Source organism: Penaeus monodon, unplaced genomic scaffold (assembly GCF_015228065.2).
Source record: "Penaeus monodon isolate SGIC_2016 unplaced genomic scaffold, NSTDA_Pmon_1 PmonScaffold_57, whole genome shotgun sequence".
In the NCBI taxonomy this organism is placed as follows: Eukaryota; Metazoa; Arthropoda; class Malacostraca; order Decapoda; family Penaeidae; genus Penaeus; species Penaeus monodon.
The window spans coordinates 240,285-262,037 of NW_023660662.1; the positions used below are offsets into that span (position 1 = coordinate 240,285).

Sequence of the window (21,753 nt, forward strand, 5' to 3'; positions counted from 1 at the left end):
AAATTTAGAGAATATAAAAAACTATTTAGCGAGCAGAAAATAATTTCAGAAGAAAAAAGAGAGTCCCTGGGACAAATTCTGGCCGCCTCATAGATTTCAAAACACCCAACGAAAAAAATTTGGAAATTTCATTAAAAAGCTAAAGAAAGACTGCACAAAATAACTATCTCTCATTGACGATGCCCCACCAGTCACAGAATAAAAAAGAAATTAGAATATTTACAAAAGAATATCAAAAAATCACAAACAAAAAAGAAAAATAATGTCACACAGATAATGAGAGGAAAACTTCTAAGTAACCATAATGATTGGAGATATAACATGGTAAAATCAAATTGAAGGGAGTTGACTGTGGCCATAACAAATGCAAAAAACAACAAAGCATATGGCCCGATAAAATTCCTACGAATTTTACAAAAATTCTCCTCCAAAATTTTAGAAATAGAAATAATAAAACAACTGAATTCTCACTGGTCCAAAGGAGAATACCCACAATACTCTAAAAACGCCCTCATAAATCCAATCCAAAACTCAGGAAAAAAATCCAACAGAACCAAAATCTATACAATTTTTTAGTCGTAATAAATGTCCCTCGAAAAAATTTTGAAAACATAGTAACACAAAAGATTAAATTGGTGTGGCTGGACACAAATACAAACTAAATGAAAGACATAAACAAGATTCGAATAAATCATACCCCATAACGACAATGGATTGCATTAACACGATAGAAACAAATATAACAATGCAGTTAAAGACAAAAATTCCTTTAGTTGCATGCATAGATCGAGAAAAAGCATTTGATACAGTAAATCACGATGCACTGCTAATACAAATTGCTAATCTAGGAATAAAGGAACTTTATTAAAATGGATACATAGTTTCTAAAAGAAAGAACATTCCAATAACATAGGATAATCAAAACTCTGTAACAGGAACCAATATCAAGTGGGCGTTCACAGATCCCTTTAAGCCAACGACTCTTTAACATCATGATAAATGACCTAGACCTGACTGAAGAACTCAAAAAAATAATATACGCAGACGATATTACAATAATAACCACAATAAATACCTAAACGAAGCCATAAAAATATTGAAAGAGGTTTAACACAGATAAAAGATGGCAGACACCTGGTATCTAAAGATAAACCTAACAAAAGCAAGCTCCCTATATTTCACAACCAACAGAAGAGTAAGTTACCTACAGAATCAAAATAGAAAATATTAGAACTAGAATTTACTGACAGTCCAAGATATCCTGGATTAAGTTTGGATTCACCAAAACTAAAATGGACTAAACACATAGAAAACGATCAATATAAAATCTATCAACAGAATAAATAAATGAAAAAATATCTCATATATTGGTGAGCAACTAGAGAATCCTAATAAATTCTATAATACTTACATACAACCAAAATAGCATATGGTTTGGCCATATATGGAACACAAAACAACAGAATTAAAAAAAAATTGGAACGTACAAACACAGCTCTCAGAATATCCACAGGATGCTTCAAATCAACCTCCATTAAAATATCACTAAAAGCCTTAACAACACACTCCGTAAACTTACAAAACAAATGAATTTAGCTTTGGTATACAGTTTAATAAAATATAATAAACGTTTGGTAAAAAACCAAAAAAGCTTCCAATAAAAGAACTATATATATAAAGAACATCAGCGAATACATTACAATAACGATCAAAATCCTGGACCCTAAAGTCATTGAAACTTGCAAAAAACTAAAAATCATATAAATATAAAGGAAGCCAACATATAACTCCTGTAGCCACACCGTGGTATGATCTTTCCCACAAATTAGTAACGAAGTTCATGGACAACTTCACAAGACACTACCACAATGAAATAAATCAAAATGACACAATTCAAATGCTAACAAACACAAATTGAAAAATCATCAAAGGATAGTCACAGATGGATCAAAAATAACAGAACCTCAATCAACGTCAGCAGCAATCTATGTAGAACAAAACAAACTCACACGTTTTGGAAATTACCTAAGAACGCTCACATCAAAGGCTAAATTTAATTTGGGAAATAAAACAATGTTGAATTATAAAACTAAACAATCTGACAAATACAGTAATCCTTACAGATCACTCACAATACTAACATAATAAAATCACAAACCAAAAAAAAACAAAAATCACATATGAACACAAAAACTGATCACAACTTTGACAGACAACAAAAAACATCACAAACAATGGATCCCAGCACATAAAACATAATTGGAATTGAATTGAGATCTTGCAGCAAAGAAGCTCACGATTGAAATTCCAAATCATACCACAGATAAAAAACACTAATAAAAGACATAAAAGAAAAAGCAAAAGACAATGGAAGCAATTACAAAGAACCCTGATCACAAAACCCTATTACCTCAAATATAAACACCCACAACCAGGCCAATCAAAAACAAATAGATGTATTACTCACAAGAATACCTACCAAACATACAAGATGGAAAAACACCTTTCACAGACTAATTAGAAACCGACCCTAAATTGCGATGGAGCCAATTTCCAGAAGAAACTATTGAACACTTAACATTGCAATGTCAAGATTCATTCTGAAAAACCCAAATTATTAGAGCATAAAAAAAAATCAAAGTACTAACCAAATTCCTCTACTTTCAGGGGAAATAACCTCCTACAAAAGTCTACATACGAAAATTCCTACAAAGAACAAGAATAATAAATATCATATAAAAAAGAGATCAAAACTCAACAACAGAGAGAAATTTCAAAACAAGATCCAGGGAATATAGACTTCAAAGTCTAAAACCCTATAAAAGAAGAAGAAGAATATACTCGTGGAGGACTTTGAGGTAAGAGACGATACTGTTAACAGTCAGTACGAGCTCCTGCTAATCTTAAAAGTGAAAACTTATGAACTCGACTTTTGAACTAGATCCAGGCGATCTGCCTGATAAAAACAAAGGTATGAAAAATGATCACCAGAAAAACAGCAGACGAAGAGATAGTGACAGCGAAGATTACCCATACTCCAAACAGGCCCGCAACGAAGAAACCGGCAGACAGAACACGGAACCACAACTTCACGCATCAGAAACGCAAGTAACAGAACAAAACCATGTAGTACTTATTCATATGATCAATTCAGAAACCACTTCAAACTTCAACAACCCAATAAAACTAACGGATGCCTTAAATAGATCCATTTTTCAAAAATATATCATAGAAAACTCCTTAAGAATTTTAGGAGATGGAAAAGCTTTAAGGTTTGAAGTGAGTGATTTGAAAAAGATTGGACCCTTGAATGATATTAAACAGCTTGGGAACTGGAAAATACTTTGTAAACAACCCTCCTCAAGTAGGAACCAAGGATGTTCATACGGCACTATTTCCCCGGTCGAAACTGAAATAAGTACAGCAGAGTTAATAGAAAAGATGACAATTATTTGGGGTCCAGAATCCAAAATCAAAGAAATAGACAGAATAAACAAACCACTCAAACACCAGAAGGAGAAAACAAATGGCTACCCACAAAAGCTCTCAAAATAACATTCAAAGGTCCACTTCCATCAAAAGTAGCAATAGGGCATACCTCATATCAAGTATTTCAATACACATTCCCAATCCCAAAATGCTTCAAATGCCTCATTTATGGACATGGGATTATTTCCTGTAAAAATAGAGCAAGATGCAGTAATTGCAACCAGCTAGACCATAGATTTAAGACTGTAAAAACTCCTCTTATTGTTTTCTTCTGTAATGGGAACCACCCAGCATATGATAGATCATGCCTAATACACACAAAAGCCCAAGAAATAAACAACACAACATAACCCCAAAAACCCAAAGAAGTAAAGAAACTTTTTACACAAACTAAATCCCCAACACAAAAAACAGAGAGAACATTTCAAAAAAACACTTTAATAACCATAGCAGAGATACATAACATAAACACAGAAAACTACCAACAACCAGAGAACAACACAAATAACATCCAACAAAAAAACACAAATATAACACAAACATTTGCACAAACATTAACCCAAACACACAACATAACACCAGCCCAGAAACACCCACAAGAAAACAACACAAACAAAAGACTCTGAAACACCAGACCCATCAGTAAATTCAAAACTTGAAAAAACAAGAGAAAAACACAAAAACCTGATCAAAATGCAAATAACTTAGAAATAGAAAATTCCCCAACAACATGGTCACTTCCAACACCCTTAAAGTAACATCAACACCAAAAAAAAGAACAAGGGTGCTGAAAAGAACTCATCATGGATAGATATAGCAAAAAAATAGTCAATTAATATCAAATGTAACCACAAATTTAAATTCTGACAAATCTATAATCCACATAATAACAGAAATAATAACAGAAGCAACTCCAAAAATAAAAGAAATATTAGAATACATAAATGAATAAATTAATTCTATGGAATGCCAGGTCCATCCAAAATAAAAATTAGAAATAGGTTATTTGATAGACAAAGAAAACCCAAAAGTATTCGCATTCTGCGAGACCTGGTTAACAAAAAACGATAACTTTGAAATAAGAGACTATATAATAGAGAGAAAAGATAGAACAGAACAAAGAGGAGGAGGTTTAGCTATCTGCATACACAACAGTATGCAGTATAGGAAAATAAAACTTAATGAAAAACAAAATAATAAGAAATAGAACATTATACAGAGCAGTTACAAAACCCAAAACTAATAATAGGGGATTTCAATGCCCATCATCCACTATGGAATCCAAACAACAATATAAGAACAGCAAAAAAAACGGGAATAAACATGTACAATTTTATAACACAAAATAATTTGATGCTTATTACCCCCCCTGGACTAATCACCAGAATTGACCCGAAGACAGGAAAAGGTAGCACAATAGATTATTTTATAGGATCCCCAGAACTAAGCCATCTAGAAATAAAAAAACAAAAAATCAGGAAGTGACCACCTCCCAATAATATTAAATGACGACAACCAAATTACTGAAACACACACAAAAGAAAGTACATGGAAGTTCAATAATGAAGGGTGGAAAAATTTTCAAGTAGAATTAACCAATAAAGACATCAAGGGCATCAAGTCAATAACAGAATTAATAGATATAATAAAAAACACTGCTAAGAAACATTTTAGATTTGATAACAAAATCAGTAAAAATAATCCAAGTAAACCTTGGTGGAATGAAAAATGTAGAGAAGCTATAAAAAAAAGAAATAAAGCATTTAATAAATGGAGAAAAAATCCAAATGAAATTAACAGAATAGAATACAAAAAGCTACAAATCAAAGCAAAAAAATTATCAAAACGGAAAAAAAGAATAGTTGGGAAACTTTCTGTGCATCATTAGACTTTAACACACCATCCAGAAAGATTTGGACTTTCATAAAAAAAATAGCAGGCAAAAACAAAATCAGCAGTTACCCACTAATTGATAAAAATGAGCCAATCCAGGACATAGACCAAAAGCTCAATTTGCTAAAAGAAGAATTCCAAAAAAAACAATAAACAAAAAAGCAAAATGCTTGATAACAAACATCTAAAATAAAAAATTTTAATAGAACAGACGAACACAGAAGGAATAAGCACAAATCTCACGTTAAAAGAATTAATCTCTGTAATAAAAAAATCAAATAAAGGGAAAGCCTATGGACCCGATGAGATATCATACGAATTTTTCAAGAATGCTCCAATAGAGATATCGGAAACAATAGTAAAACTTTTTAACAACTACTGGCTAAAAGGGGAATATCCAAAAGTACTAAAAAAATCATTAGTAAATCCAATAATTAAAAACCAGGCAAAGACCCAACAGAGATAAAATCATATAGATTCATCAGTAGAATATCTTGCATAGGAAATTATTTGAAAGTATGATAACAAACAGATTAAACTGGTGGTTGGGAAAAAAACAATAAACTAATGAAGACCTAACAGGCTTCAGACCTAATAGTTCAACCATAGATTGCATTACAGATAATAGACTTCCAGATAAATAAAACATTTACGGAAAAAAAAAACGCACTCATAGCCTGCCAAGATCTAGAAAAAGCATTTGACAATGTCAACCATGAAGCAATAATAATCAAAGCAGCAAACTAGGAATCGTAGGAACCCCACTCAAGTGGATAATGGATTTCTTAAATAACAGAACCTACCAATAGTAATAGGTAACAAAAAGACTGAAGAAGAAAACATAGCTAGGGGCCTCCCACAAGGCTCACCATTAAGTCCCTTATTATTAATATAATGACAACAGACTTAACCTAACAGAAGGATTAAAAAAAGTAACATATGCAGATGATATCACAATAATAGCAATAAATAAGAATTTAGCAGAAGCGAAAAACATACTTGAAATAGGATTAAACAAACCATAGAATGGGCGAATAAATGGGAGTTATTAATTAACCTAACAAAAAGTACTCATGTGTTTTTACAAAAAACAAAATAAGAGAAATACCAGTGATAAAATAGAATAACAAAGAACTCAATTCACAACAAACCATAAAAATCCTAGGTCTAGAATTCGATGCCCCAAATTAACCTGGAAAAATCAAATAAATAATTTAAAGATAAGTTTTCTCAAACAGAATTAACTTAATGAAAAAATATCTTCAACAACATGGGGAGCAAAAAGAGAAACCATTATAAAATTCTAAGACATATACATTAAACCTAAAATAGAATATGGTATCACAATTTTTGGAACAGCCAAAAATACAGAAATGAAAAAACTTGAAATTTTACAAAATAATGCATTAAGAATAGCCACAGGCTGCTTAAAAACCACCCCAATATTAGCATTATACACTCTTACAAACAAAATGCCCATCAAATATAAACAAAAAGAGCAAGAGTGTATACAGATGATGAAAATACTAGAAAAACAAGAAGACAACCAGATGAAAAGTAATATAACAGCAAATATAGAAGAATATAACCCAGAAAAAAATAAGAGCGGCCTAGTGCACAGAGTTATAGAAACATGTAAAGAATTACAAATAACAATGAAAACAAAAACATTGCCAAACATAACACCTATCCCACCTTGGTTTGATATTTATAAAATTATTGAAACAAATTTCATAGAAGATCCAACAAAGAATGTACCTGAACAAATAATTAAAGCGCAATTTTTAAAGATGGAAAATACAAGGTACATAAACTATAAAAAAGATATTCACAGATGGATCAAAAATAAACACAAATTCCACTTCAGCAGCCATATACATCCAAGACAAAAACATCACAACAATTTGGAAATTACCAGAAGAAACAGAAATAATAGAGGCTGAACTCTTTGCTATAAAACAAGGAATTATATATATCCAGAATAACAGATTAACAACATCAGTTATTTTCTCAGACTCAAAATCAGCTCTACATCTTATTACAAACACAAAACCAAAACACTACAAACACATTATATTCGAAATACAGGAAATGATATACTCACTAACAAATCAAAATAAGAAAATTACAATTCAGTGGATTCCATTACACAAAAATATAAGAGGAAACGAAATGCTGATCAAGTGGCAAAAAAGCGCACAATATAGCCAATCCCATAAACCCTACATGAGGACAAAAAAAAAGAAATAAACAAGAATCAAAACCACACACACAAGACTAAACCAGCACTTACACAGAATGAAAATAACCAATGACCCATCATGCAGATGGTGTCACAACCCAGAAGAAAACTTAGTACATATAATATTACAATGCCCCAGATTTCACTCTCACAGAACAGAATTGATGGAAGCCCTGAAAAAAATCAAAATAAACAGCCCTAACATAGAATTATTATTTACAGGTGCTGATCTCTCATCAACTAAGAAGTACTACATATTAAGACACACCAAAATATTCCTGAGGAAAACAAAACTAACAGAGATAATATAAGAAAAGGGAAAGAAGAAAAATAGATCCAGGGGATATAGACTATACAAGAGTCTAAAACCCTATAAAAGAAGAAAGAAGAAGAAGAAGAATATACTCGTGTAGCTCAGCAGAGCTCCGTATTTTATTCACCTTTTCCCCTCAAATGGAGCAACCAAACAACATATAAAACAATATATATATATATATATATATGTAAGTGTATACATATGTATACATACATATTAATGTATGTACAGATTTATATCTATATATATAAAACATATACATATATATGTATATGTATATATATATATAATATATATTATATATATATATATTATATATATAATATATTATATATATTATATATATATATATTATATATATATATATATATATATATATATATATATATATATATATTTATATATGTTTATGCATGTATATGTTTGTATCTATAATCTATAGTGAATGGTTCCTATTTGTCTACTATCATAACAGATGTATATACTTTACATAAATGTGTATGTATGGTAATATGTACATACATACTTTTATATATACACTTTCATACATTTACCTATATATATTGTTATATAGTATATAGATATATATCTATATATATCTATATCTATATATAATTTTAATTATAATATATATAATATATTAATTATATATAGATATATGTATATATATATATATATTTAGATCTATGTATATATATGTGTGTATAATAGGATGTATAATTTATTTGTCCATATGTATTTTATATGGCATATGTATATTCATATGTCTACAATGTTTTATGTAATTTTAGATATACTGTTACATACTTCATTAATGTATGTTTGTATATGTTATAATTAAATATATATATATATACATATATTTATAAATACATATATTCTATAAACACATATACATGAATTCATATATCACTTATGTTCATACATATATGATGTACATATATATAATATATATATTATATATTATTATATTATATATATAATATAATATCTATTATATATGTTTATATATTATAGTAGGGTCTTTTATGATTCTATATATATATTTTACTGATATATATTATATATTCTCTCTTATAATTCTATATATCTATATATTATATATTATATCTATATATCTTATATATCATATATATTCATATATAGTAATTCTATATATAACGATATATATGATATATAATATCATAATATCTCCAGTGTCTATCTATATATAGGTATATTCTTATACTATTATCTAATATATATATATATTATATATATAGATTATATACTGTACCGATATAAACATACATATATGCATTCATATCTTACCTATATTAACACATAACCCATATACAAGTATATCTTATATATATATATATATAGATATATATATATTCTATATTATATATATCTATTAATATATATCCCTGTACAGATTATAAAATACATATAATATGCATTCATATACACGATCTTACATAAACCTATAACAAGTATTATACATATATGACTAATATTACATAAATTTATATATACACCCAAATATATATATATAATATATTATTAATATATATATATATATATATATATCTATATATTATATATATATACATACATATATATTCAGTAAGAGGAAAACAACACGGCTCTCTCTTCTAGTTTTCCAAGAAATCATGCCCTTAACCCACTACACCTGTCCTAATGGCAAAGTTTTGACAATAGAATCTATTTACTAATTCCCTCTCAAGAAACCACGACATAATTATAACCACACTGCCTCATCACTCTAACTTGTATGGTCCGCTGAATGACAGTTTATAAAGAATTATTAAATTAGCTCTCACATCAGGTTTAGTTTTATGACTCTAGGTACACGCGATAGACGGTGTAGCAATGGGATCACCACGTGGGGGCCCTTGTTACGCCAATACATTCCTTTTCCACCATAACGAGCTTGGTTGAATAATTCGTCCTACTAATTTCAGACCTATATTTTATCGTCGTTGACATGGATGAGACTTTCTTACTTTTCAACGACCCCTTTCACATTAACCCTTTCCTCTCACAGCTTGATTCACACACCCCAACATTAAATTCACCTTGTAAAGTTGAACAAATAATAAACTAGCATTTCTTGCTACATCATAAGTTTCAATAATTACGGTCTCTTCAACCATGTATTTACAGGAAACCCACATTCACTGGCCCTCGGACTTATCATATCCTCACTATATTCCTCATATTTACAACTTAACAACTACTACACTTATCCAACCAGGCTACAGCATTTGTTCAACCTGACTAGTTTTCATGAAGAGTTCATTCCTACAGAATAATTTCGCTTCAAATGGGTACCCATCTTAGCTATTCTAACAAAGCACTACGCAATTTTCTGTCAAATCTACCTAAAACCAGCACCAACCACAGTCAACATAGGCATTAAATATATTAAAACTTCACATATATTGGCGGTCTAGTTTTTGATCTCAGAAAATCATTAAACAAATTACACTCAGACATGCTATCCTCAGATATGTTTTCGATTGTTTTTTTACAATTCGAACACTATCAAAATTTCTTAAGAAAAAAAAGAAAAGTGTGACTCCTGCTTAGTTCAATGTGTTTTACCTATTTACTTTGTCTAGCTGTCCGGCTAGGTAACTGGGATCACCTCACGATGGCTCCGTCACCCAGCAATTCTCTAACACTAAGGCAAGTCAAACCAGGACCGGCCTGCATCCTTGAACAATCCATCCTCTCGCAATCAGAGACACTCTTCACCTCGCACAATCGCCCTTTTAGCATCTGATTTGAAAATCTTGACTCCACCCTAACAGATTTGACCTGAATCATAGCAGAATAACTCCACATTCCAAACTATGAAACGCAACTGACACATCCACTGCAACCACCCTGTTTACCATGTAAACTGCCAACACCCATTTTTTGGTTAGTAACTGTCACTGCTATACTGCCTTTTTTGTTTGTGCCATTTATGATTTATCATGTTTTTTACTTTGTATTATTATTATTTTGTAATTAAATTTATTATTTCCTGTTATTATAGCGACTGATGATGAAGATTGCAATTCTCCGAATAGTTTGTAATTACAAATTAAGTTCTTCTCAGCCTGTTGGTTTTCCTCTTCCTGATAAGAAATTTGTTTCCCAAGGACTCCTTCTATAACACTTAAATACAGATATACAGTAGATATACACATCCATATACACAGATATAGGCATACATTAATATATACATAAATATATTACCTGCATACAGACACATATATCCACACATATACATATATCCACACATATTACGTATATCCCATACTTATTTAATATATGTATGTTGTGTATATATACATATGTATATTATATATACATACATATAAATACATATATATACAATGACAGTATGCAGACTATATACATATTTTTATTAATTTTATATTCAGATTATAGTTATATATATATATATATATATATATATGTATACATGAATTTATACATACACATGTACATCTATATATGCATATATACATGTTTATATTTATCCATTAGAATTATGGTTTTGTGTATATATAATTCATCTAAACTATATAATGTATGCAATACATAATTATGCACAAACATGATGCATATAACATTATATATGTATCAATGTATAAAATATATAGTATATATATAGATATATATATATCTATATATGACTATAATATCATAGTATATATATACATAAGTATAATATGTTATATTTGTTTATTTATATAAAGTATATATCACACACCACACACACACACACCCACACACACACACACCACCACACACACACACCAAACACATATTATCTATATATATATATATATATATATATATATTATATATATTATATAATTGTATAGATATTTATATATATATTATATATAGATATATATATCAGTTATATATATATTATATTCTATACTTATCATATATAATTATATATATTTAATATATTATTTTACTCTAATATTATATAATATATATAATGTTATCTATATCTTCGTTTTAACAAAATACAAATTATATTTTATATATTATATATATAATTCTTACTCTCTATAGTCTATATAGTATATATCTATTATATATCGATCTATTATATCCTGTATATATACTATATATTTTATATATCTATCTTATATAGCTATTATATATATCTATAATTATCTTATATATGCATATATATATATTATAATATATATATATATTAGTAGATATGTAGTATATTATTATATATATGTATATATCTATATATATATATATATTATTATATATATATTATATATAGATATTATTATTATATTACTATAATATTTGTATCTATTATTCTATATCTATATATTATATATATACATTATATCTATATTATAATATATAATATATAGTATCTATATTGTGTTTGTGTGTGTGTGTGTGTGTGTGTGTGTGTGTGTGTGTGTTGTTTGTGTTTTGTTGTGTGTGTGTGTGTGTGTGTGCTATATATATATGTGTATACATAGTATGTATGTGTATATATAAATTGTATATAGATACTATATATATATATATATATATATATATATATATATATATATATATATATATATATGTATGTTATGGTCTCACTCTATAGATATATACTATGTCGTATGTATGTAATGTATTATATCTATATATATATATATATACTATATATATATATTATTAATATCTCTTTATGGCCATATACATGTATTTATGTATCAAGAGGAAGACAACGCTAAATGCATTGGGGATTATATTCCGGAGTACAATAACAAGGAATAGAGAAACTGTGGTCCAACAGGTATAAGCACACTGCGAGTATATATCTAAGTGTGTATATTATATGATAATAACATATATACAAATTAATATAATAATATAAGTATATATATATTCTCATAGATAACTACATAGTATATAATAACATACCTATTATAATGTATATGTGGCTATCCTATCTTGGGGAGCTTCATGTCGACGGGTGGCAGAGCTGCATCAACCCTTCATTGCTACCTATGAGATTCCACATTGTGAGCTGCTAGGCAGGAGCTTGGCCCATTTCTAGGTCTTCTCGACAGATTTGATCGATCTGCTGCCAGCATGACTTCCTAGGTCGTCCCACAAGCCTCCTCCCCCAGGTTGTGGGCGAGCAGAGACAACTGGTAGGCAGGATAATCCTGTGGGAATGAGCCAGGTGCTGTATAGCCTGAGTTGGTAATCATGGATTGTGCAACAAACATAGTCCTATACCAGTCCATGGTGTAAATGTTTGGTTTGTCCCATGATCCTGCCAACTGTAACCCCAGACAGATTTCAAGGCACAAGAAGCATCCAGATTCACTACAGTATAGTAAAACTGTTAAGTACAGGGCTCTTGAAAGAAACATAGTTTGTCCCCTGCTGCAGGACAAGCTCCCCAACTGCTCCTGTCAAAGATTTTCCATGACCCCTACTGCCAGGCCAATTTCTTCCCCCCCCGTATACTGACTTCTTGGTCTGATAGCCCAGACCTGAAACTGCCCTAAGGTACCAAGGTACATAAAGCTCTCTGTGATCTCAATGTCCTCCCTGCAACTGCACTCCAGAATATCTCTAGCCCCAGAGCTTCGTCCCCTGATAAAGTGCATCAAGAGCCACACTAAGGGTTTCCAGATAACAGACAGAATAGCAACATCATCAGCAAATCAAGGTAGGTATCTTGTTATTGCGCCAAACTGCTCCACAGTGACTTTGGACAGTACTCTAAGCCCATTATCCAGTCAATGCAAGTTTTGAAAACTGTTGTGCAAGACACAGCCTTGCCTCACTCCTGAACTAACAGGAAAGAATCTCAACAGCTCAACCTGTATAAAGGCATGCTATTAATCCAATATCTGTGTTGGAATTCCTTTTAGTCTCAGGATCGTCCCATAGTGATTCACAATGCACCATATCAAAAAGCCTTCTCGGGTCAAATGTACGCGGCAAGCAGCCCAGCAGCGTGTAATGCCTCAGTGATTGCTGCAGTCCCACCAATCCCCATTCCCCTTCCAGAGGGTAACCACACCCCTCATCAGGTCAGGGGGAATGGTACCAGTCTGTCCATGGCGACAGGACAGCAGCCCCTTGCCATAGTTACTCACCACCAGCCTTTAACGGTTCCAGCTAAACTGTTAAGGCTGTTCACAGATCGTAACCACTCTTCAACTTGGATAGTGCCCCCTTGACTTCAGTCACAGAGGTTGATCCAGATTCCATGGTTGGGTCTGGGAGAGGAATCTCAACACTACCTGCATCTGAGATGATCTGACCATTTGCTGAGTGTACTGGGGCAGTCGCGCTTTCTCAGGCTTGTAACAGGATTAGTCCTTTACTAGGAAATGGCTGTCAGCCCATCTGCAAGATTCTGATTAAATGTTCCGACTGCAGATCTGGAGGCCCTACAGCAAGTGCAACGAGGATATGGTCAAACTCTTCAGCCACATTACCTGCATCTCTGTACCAATGCAACATGCAGGTCCGAGAGCTGATACCAATAGCCAGCAATCCTCAATTTCCTGGGACTAGCAAAGTCCCAGAAAAGAGCTATTCTTGCTGCCAGCATCAGCGCCTGAGCCATGGTACCAACAGACATCTCATGCAGCCGATACTGCACATGAAGTCATCTAAATTAATGCGAATATCTCGTTGAGGACGACCTGTCCTGTCACAGAAGCAAGTTTGTGTAAACATCTCTTTTGCATCAAGTAAACAGGGAGCAGCCACCTCATTCTAAAGTCTTCTTCAGCTCTCCCTCGGCAATTGTGGCAACCAATTGTCCGGTCAAAGAGCGTTGTTTCAAGCCCCCACACAGACACTCACACCTGAGGTGATGCCACCTCTACAATAATATATATATAGCATATATATATATGTATATATATATATATATTTATTATAAATATATATATTATTATCAATATATATAGTTATTAAAATATATATATATATATAAATATATATATATATATAAAAAATAATATATAAAGATATATATAAAAAAATATATATATACTATAAATATATCTATAATAAATAATATCATACATAACTGATGAGCTATATATCTTGTAATATCTATCATATATACAATATATATTGTATGCATATGCCTGTTTATATAACAAATATTATATAAAAAAAATATAGTATTAACATAATAAATATATATGTAATATATATATATAATATTTATTATCATATATTCTATATATCATATATATCATGTTATTTATATCTTTATTTAATCTTATATGCATATATATATTTATCATATATATATATATATAACTACAATATCTATAACTAGTATTTGTTATCTATATTATATATATATTACGTATCTAGATATTATGTATGGATATATATTATCTACTATATGAAAATTATATTGTAATATCAGACATATATTGAGTATACATATGTATCTGCTATATTTTCTATATAATCCATATAACTACCCACAAAAAGGGCCCACACGCCACACACGACACACACACACCACACACACACACACACACACACATCCACACACACAACACACACGCACCCACACACGCCTAACATACCGCACGCTCCGCCCCACGCATGCAAACACCACTAACATATCCACAACACCCCAAACATGTATGCACGCACTCACACACACGCAGACAATTACCCACACACACACAAACGTTGACACACACATATCACTCACACATACACACGCATGAACACACACACACACACTCACACACACACACACGCCTCACACCACACTCACACATCACACACACACACCCACACACACACACAACACACCCACTCAGACTGTCCTACGGCAATCTGACTTTGAGGTTCGAGTCACCGACCGCCGCGTTTACTTGGGCTAAGGAACTTCACCTCGATTGCCTTCCTAGCCACTGGGTGGCACGAAGCCAGTCAGTGCGGGTTGCAAACCGGATATTAGAGAGAATGTTACCTAAAAGGTAACACCTAATCACTCTCGTGGAAAGAACTGGTGACCCTACCCGGACTCACTCCAGAGCATCACACATTGAAACTACGATTAGTATCATGCTGTGACACAAGCGGCTCAGACATGACCTACCATTAAAAGAAGAAGAATATATACCTTTGTGTGTTGTGGTGTGTGTGTTTTTGTGGTGTGTGTGTGTGTTGTGTGTGTGTGTGTTTGTGTTAAATATATAATATATATAAAATATATATAAATATATATAAATATATATATAACTATATCTTACAAAATCGAAATCTATAAATTAGATATATAAATATATATATATATGAATATAACTTGTGTGTGTGTGTGTGTGTGCGTCTGTGTCGTCTGTGTGTGGTGTGTGTGTGTGTTGTGGTGTGTGTGTGTGTGTGTGTGCGGTGTGGGTGTGGTGTGTGTGTCTGTAAACTATTATTACGCTCCATAATGAGGGTGTCGGAAAATGGTAGATTATTATGCTCCTTTCACATGTATTAGTTTCGAAACGTTTCAGAAAGTCCTTGAATTTAAGGACCTGAAGGGACAAATATAACCTTTTTTTCCATGCAAGTAAATTATTATAGATGGATTATCAGCCCACTTTGTAACCTCGTTTTAAATTACAAAACACTTAGTAATCCTTTCTAGAATTAGTAAAAAAAAATGGCATTCATCTCTATTAAAATGAAGGCCTTTACTATACACCCAAGCATGCTAAAAAAGAAACAGAAGGAAATGAAAGAGGGAATGAGGGGGGGGAGGCGACAGTTAGAGAAAGAGAGAAAGAAAGAATTAAAGAACTAGGAGGAGGGGAGAACAGAAGAAGAGGACAGAGAGGAGAGAAAAAGAGAGAAAGAGAAAGAGAGATAGGGAAGGGAGAAGAGAGAGAAAGAAAGAGAGAGAGAGAGAGAACGAGAGAGAGAAAGGGGGAACGAGAGTGAGAGAGAGAAAGAGAGAGAGGAAAGAGAGAAGAGAGAAAGAGAGAGAGAGAAAGACAAGGAGAACGGAGAGTAGAAAAGAGAAAGAGAGAGCGAGTGAGAGAAAGAGAGAGAGAACGAGAGATAAATAGCGGACAGATCAGAGATAGCGAAGACAACTCCAGAGAGAGCCTAGATAGAGAGAGAGAGAGAGAGGCCAGAGAGAGAGAGGAGAGAGAGAGAGAGAGAGAGCGAGAGACGAGAGAGCGAGAGACGCGCGAGGGCAAGAGTGAGATCGAGAATAGAGAGAGAGCAAGAGAGAGTAGAGAAGAGTAGCGAAACGAGCTAGAGAGAAAAGATCACAACAACAGATAGAGAGAGAGAGCGAGAGAGGAGAGGGAAGAGAGAGAGAGAGAAGAGAAAGAGAGAGAGAAGAGGAGAGTAGGAGAGAGGAGGAGAGAGAGGATAGAGAGAACGAGAAGAAAAGAGAGAGAGAGAGGCAGAGAGAGAGAGAGAGAAAGAGAAGAGCGAGAAGAGAGAAGAAAGAGAGAGAGAAGAAAGAGAGAAAGAGAGCAAAAAGCGAGAGAGAGAGATAGATAACCAGAAAGAGAGAGAGATCAAACGATAGGCGCGAGAGAAGAGAAAAATAGAGAGAGAGAGAAGACACGAGAGAAAGAGAGCGGAGAGAAAAAGTGGAGTAGAGAGAGAGAAAAGAGAAAGAGGAGAGAAAAAGAGAGAGAGAAGAAAGAGCGAGAGAGAAGGAGAGGAGAGAAGGAAAGAGAGTAAGAGAAGAGAGAGAGAGAGAAGAGAGGAAAGAGAGAAGAGAGAAAAGAAAAAAGAGAGAGAGAAGAGACACAGAGAGAGAGAGAGGGTTCTATCGATGCAACCGCTCCGGGGCTGGGATGGTGCTGCTTTTCCATTTCTTCCTGCCACACCTGCAAAGTGTCCGCGTCTCCCAACACTTTACTGCAGTCTGTCTGCCGCCGCATACTGCATCCTTCCTATGCCTCCTGTCACAACGAGCGCACGCATGGGCCGCCCAGAGACGAGGCGCATGTGTCCTCTCCCTTACGCCAAGGACGCCCGAACGCACAGACTCTGCACGGGGCGCATTCCTCCTCCCCATCTGCTCAACTGCTGAGCCGCCACGCCTTCACCTCTCTCGCGGCACTGTCGTGCGATTTCACATTTTTTCCCACAATTTGTCCACGTCTAAATACTCATTGTACCACAAGAAAAATCGCATACAACTCTCTTTCTCAAAGACACTACCTCAATGCCAGACAACACTTTTCCCCCTCCTATAATGTGTACGCCTTTAAAAATCGCATAAGCAACTGAGACACACTGCGGACTCACACTTCGACACTCCCTCTGAACTGCTTCTAACAATTTTATGGCACCTCTCTCCGCCTGCCTTCTCCTCCTTGATTTCCAAACATTCATGAACGTTTATGCCGACACTCCGACAAACACTGCCCTACTGTCCCTAAGTAGCGGCTGCTGACGCCCCTCGTGTGCGCTGTAACCTAACCTGGTCCCTCTGGCACCGTTTCCACTGCACCGGTTTTCTTTCCACTGCCACTCGCAGGCTTCCACTGAGCCCGCCGTTCCATAGGCCCTGGACGCGACGCCGCTTCTGCCTGCGGCAAACCTCGCTGCGGCCTCCTCTTGACGCGTGGCGGCTTGCGCTTCGCGATGCAGACAGCGTGTCCCGAGCCGGTGGCCAGCGGAGCATGGTGGGCGGACGCACGCCCTGGGTTGGGGCTGATGAGAGAATCTCTCGCCAGGACCTGCCTCCCCTTTCCTGCGCCCTGCCGCATAGCCACGCGCTCGCACCGCACGCGGCCTTTCTGGTGTTAACTACGCACCCCACAAGGAAGGAAGAAAGGAGGAAAGACTCACCAGGTACCAGATGATGGGTCGGTTCCTTAGGCGAAGCTGCAGCTTCTCGTTCAGCCAGCGCTTCGCCCTCGTCCTACAGGCCCACGGCAGCCGCTCCAGCAGAGGCATCGCGATACACGACAGGCCGTAGCACACGGTGCCGACCGCCAAGAAGTAATGCAACTGCGTTGACGGGCAAGAGACGGGTGATGACTCTGACGCCATCTCGTCTAACAGCACATCCATCCTCAACGAGCGTCAAAGGGCGAGTGGCCCGCGCGCGCTCTTGCCGCCTTTTAGTTCCCGAGAACCGACCAATCACGTGCTGCGACGCTGGAAAGGCTGACCAATCACGCGCCGTGATGCAGGAAAGGCTGACCAATCACGCGCCGCGATGCAAGAAAGGCTGACCAATCACGCGCCGCGATGCAAGAAAGGCTGACCAATCACGCACCGCGACGCAGGAAAGGCTGACCAATCACGCACCGCGACGCAGGAAAGAAGGGAGGTGGAGGAGCAGGGAGGAAGGAGAGGAGGGAGGTGGAGGGGAAGGGAGGGAGGGATATATATTATAAATGATTATAATATATATATGGAAAAAAAAAATATATATATATATATGTTCTTGTTCTTTTATGTTTTCATTTTATTATGTTCTTGTTCTTCTCACCATCACTCTGTGTATTTATTGCCGTTTTCATCGTTCTCTGTTCACATATTTCCGTTCTCGATTTTTCTCGTTTTTAATAAACAAAAGTGGGACCCACTGAACCTCGCTCTCAGCTCCTAGGAGCTGGTAGGGAGGCAGGCGAGGGTCTCACCTGCAATAGGCTATCATAATGGGTACACACCTATCATGATAATCCCTAGCGGGCGAAAAATTTTTTTTTTTATATGTTCTTGTCCTTTTCACCATCACTCCCTCTTAACTTCATACTCCTCTGCATCCGTTACGCCATCATCTTCTCGGTTTATCCTTATCTTTATCTCCATGTTCATTTTTTCCTTTGTTCTACTTACCATCATGTTCTTGTTTACCATCATCCTTCCTCGTTGTATATATGCTGTTCTCACCATCATCCTCCCTCACTCACCTCACACTCCCACTCATCCTCACTTGTGTATTTATTGCCGTTTTCATCGTTCTCTGTTACATATTTCTGTTCTCGATTTTTCTCATCTTTAATAAACAAAAGTGGGACCCACTGAACCTCGCTCTCAGCTCCTAGGAGCTGGTAGGGAGGCAGGCGAGGGTCTCACCTGCAATAGGCTATCATAATGGGTACACACCTATTATGATAAACCCTAGCGGGCAAAAAAAAAATAAATAAATAAATAAACTACCGTTCCCTTATTATTACGTTCGTTTTTATTATTATGCTCTGTTTTTTTTCCATTTCGCAAAAAAAAAAAAAAAAAAAAAAAAAAAGGTGTCTCCTGCATGTCCAACCTGTCTACAATTTGAAAAAGAAAAAGGTTCCACATTACCACACCGCAGATAAGGAAAAAAAACACGCAAGGGGTATCGCCCCCCTACTTTACACTCTTCACCTCGTTTCAATTTCTAGGTAGCTAGCTACCCGTAGCTTTTCTTCCCCCCTCGACTGAGGACTCCTCCTCCTCCCCCCCCCCCCTTTAGTTCATCAGACACCGATATATGTGTGTGTCACGATAAACAACACAGACATGCCATACGCAACTACGGGAAACATGTTAGGCCTACACTTCAGCAGAAACGGGATTCACACACGCACAACACCGCACTAAACAAGCAAGCACAGCTCTCAAAAAGATCAGACGCTTTTCATACTGCACAACAGCCACCAAACTTAAACTCTACAAAACCACTGTAAGACCCATACTCGAGTACACACCCATTCCACTGATTGCAATCTCAAACACACAGAAACTCAAGATGCAATCTATACAGAACAAAGCACTATACTGGATAAACAACACCACTATACAAGACAGAATACGATACAGAATCACCGCACAATCACTACACCAAACATACAACATAGAGACACTGAACATACGCATGCACACACTAGCCAAACGAACATGGGACCGCATACAACACATAGACAACACAAACTACGACGACATCATACACAAACACACGCACACACAAACAAATCACCCGTGGTGGCACTCATCACCCCTGTTGCTGTTAGACATTGGTTCTAGCACTCAGCTTCCCCTTGTTGTAGGTGGGGGCGTGAGTGGATGAAGCACTGCCAAATATATGGAAAATTCAAATCAAAATCCCCCACAGACAGACCTTACTGTTGACGACCCGTGCAAGGCCCAGACCACGGCAGCCACCCTGAAGCCTTACGTGCCTCCGGGTGGCAAAAGAAAACCCCGAGCACAGGATGACACTGTCATGCCTGCTGCCAAGATGGCGGACAAGACGAATAAAAGTACAACATGTCTGTCCACCAGATTGTCCAACAGATGGACTCTCGTGCTGGCCCTTCCAGGCCAGCACCCAGACCAGGAAGGTCCCTGAGCCCCCCTCAGACGACCCCACTGACTGAATCAGGAGCACCAGCTGAACCAGCCGAAACAACTGGTGCCTCCACGAGCAAGCCCCAAAGCCGAAAGGGCGGACCGAAACGGCCGAGGCCGGAGACCGACTCTGATGGCGAGTCTGGACCCCAAGGCGTTTCCCGCAATTTAAGGTCCCCGTTAAACCCGAAGGCTTCGACAATGCCTACCAAATGGTAAGGGCATTGGAGAGCCAGCGCAAAATCCGGCTGTCGATCCGGGTTGCGCGAGATCAGGGCATGATCATCGTGCCCAAAGATCAAGCCACCCTTTGTTTTCCTGCAGGAGACAAAGGACTAAAAGATGGGAGGAAAGTGAGCCTCTCGCCACTGAATCCCGAGGAGAAGAGAGTCAAGATGGTGCTACTTGGCTTCTCAGTCTCATACGATGTGGAGGTGATAGCAACACACCCACAGGTCGTGGAGGCTTC

General features: G+C 35.6%; 1 protein-coding gene across 1 annotated transcript; it reads left to right on the forward strand.

Moving 5' to 3' along the window:
* Nucleotides 1-4,812: 4,812 nt before the first annotated feature.
* Nucleotides 4,813-5,518, forward strand: LOC119571267. Its single transcript, XM_037918659.1, has 2 exons — nt 4,813-4,936; nt 4,968-5,518. Exons 1-2 carry the CDS (start codon nt 4,813-4,815, stop codon nt 5,375-5,377), a joined length of 534 nt encoding a protein of 177 aa, XP_037774587.1. The 3' UTR covers nt 5,378-5,518.
* Nucleotides 5,519-21,753: the final 16,235 nt, after the last annotated feature.

What these genes read in the sequence shown, in the direction of transcription:
- LOC119571267 (XM_037918659.1), top strand. Translation starts at nt 4,813, where the DNA reads ATGTACAATTTTATAACACAAAATAATTTGATGCTTATTACCCCCCCT. An exon ending in TATAGGATCCCCAGAACTAA is followed by an intron (nt 4,937 to 4,967) that starts GCCATCTAGAAA and finishes ACAAAAAATCAG; the next exon opens with GAAGTGACCACCTCCCAATA.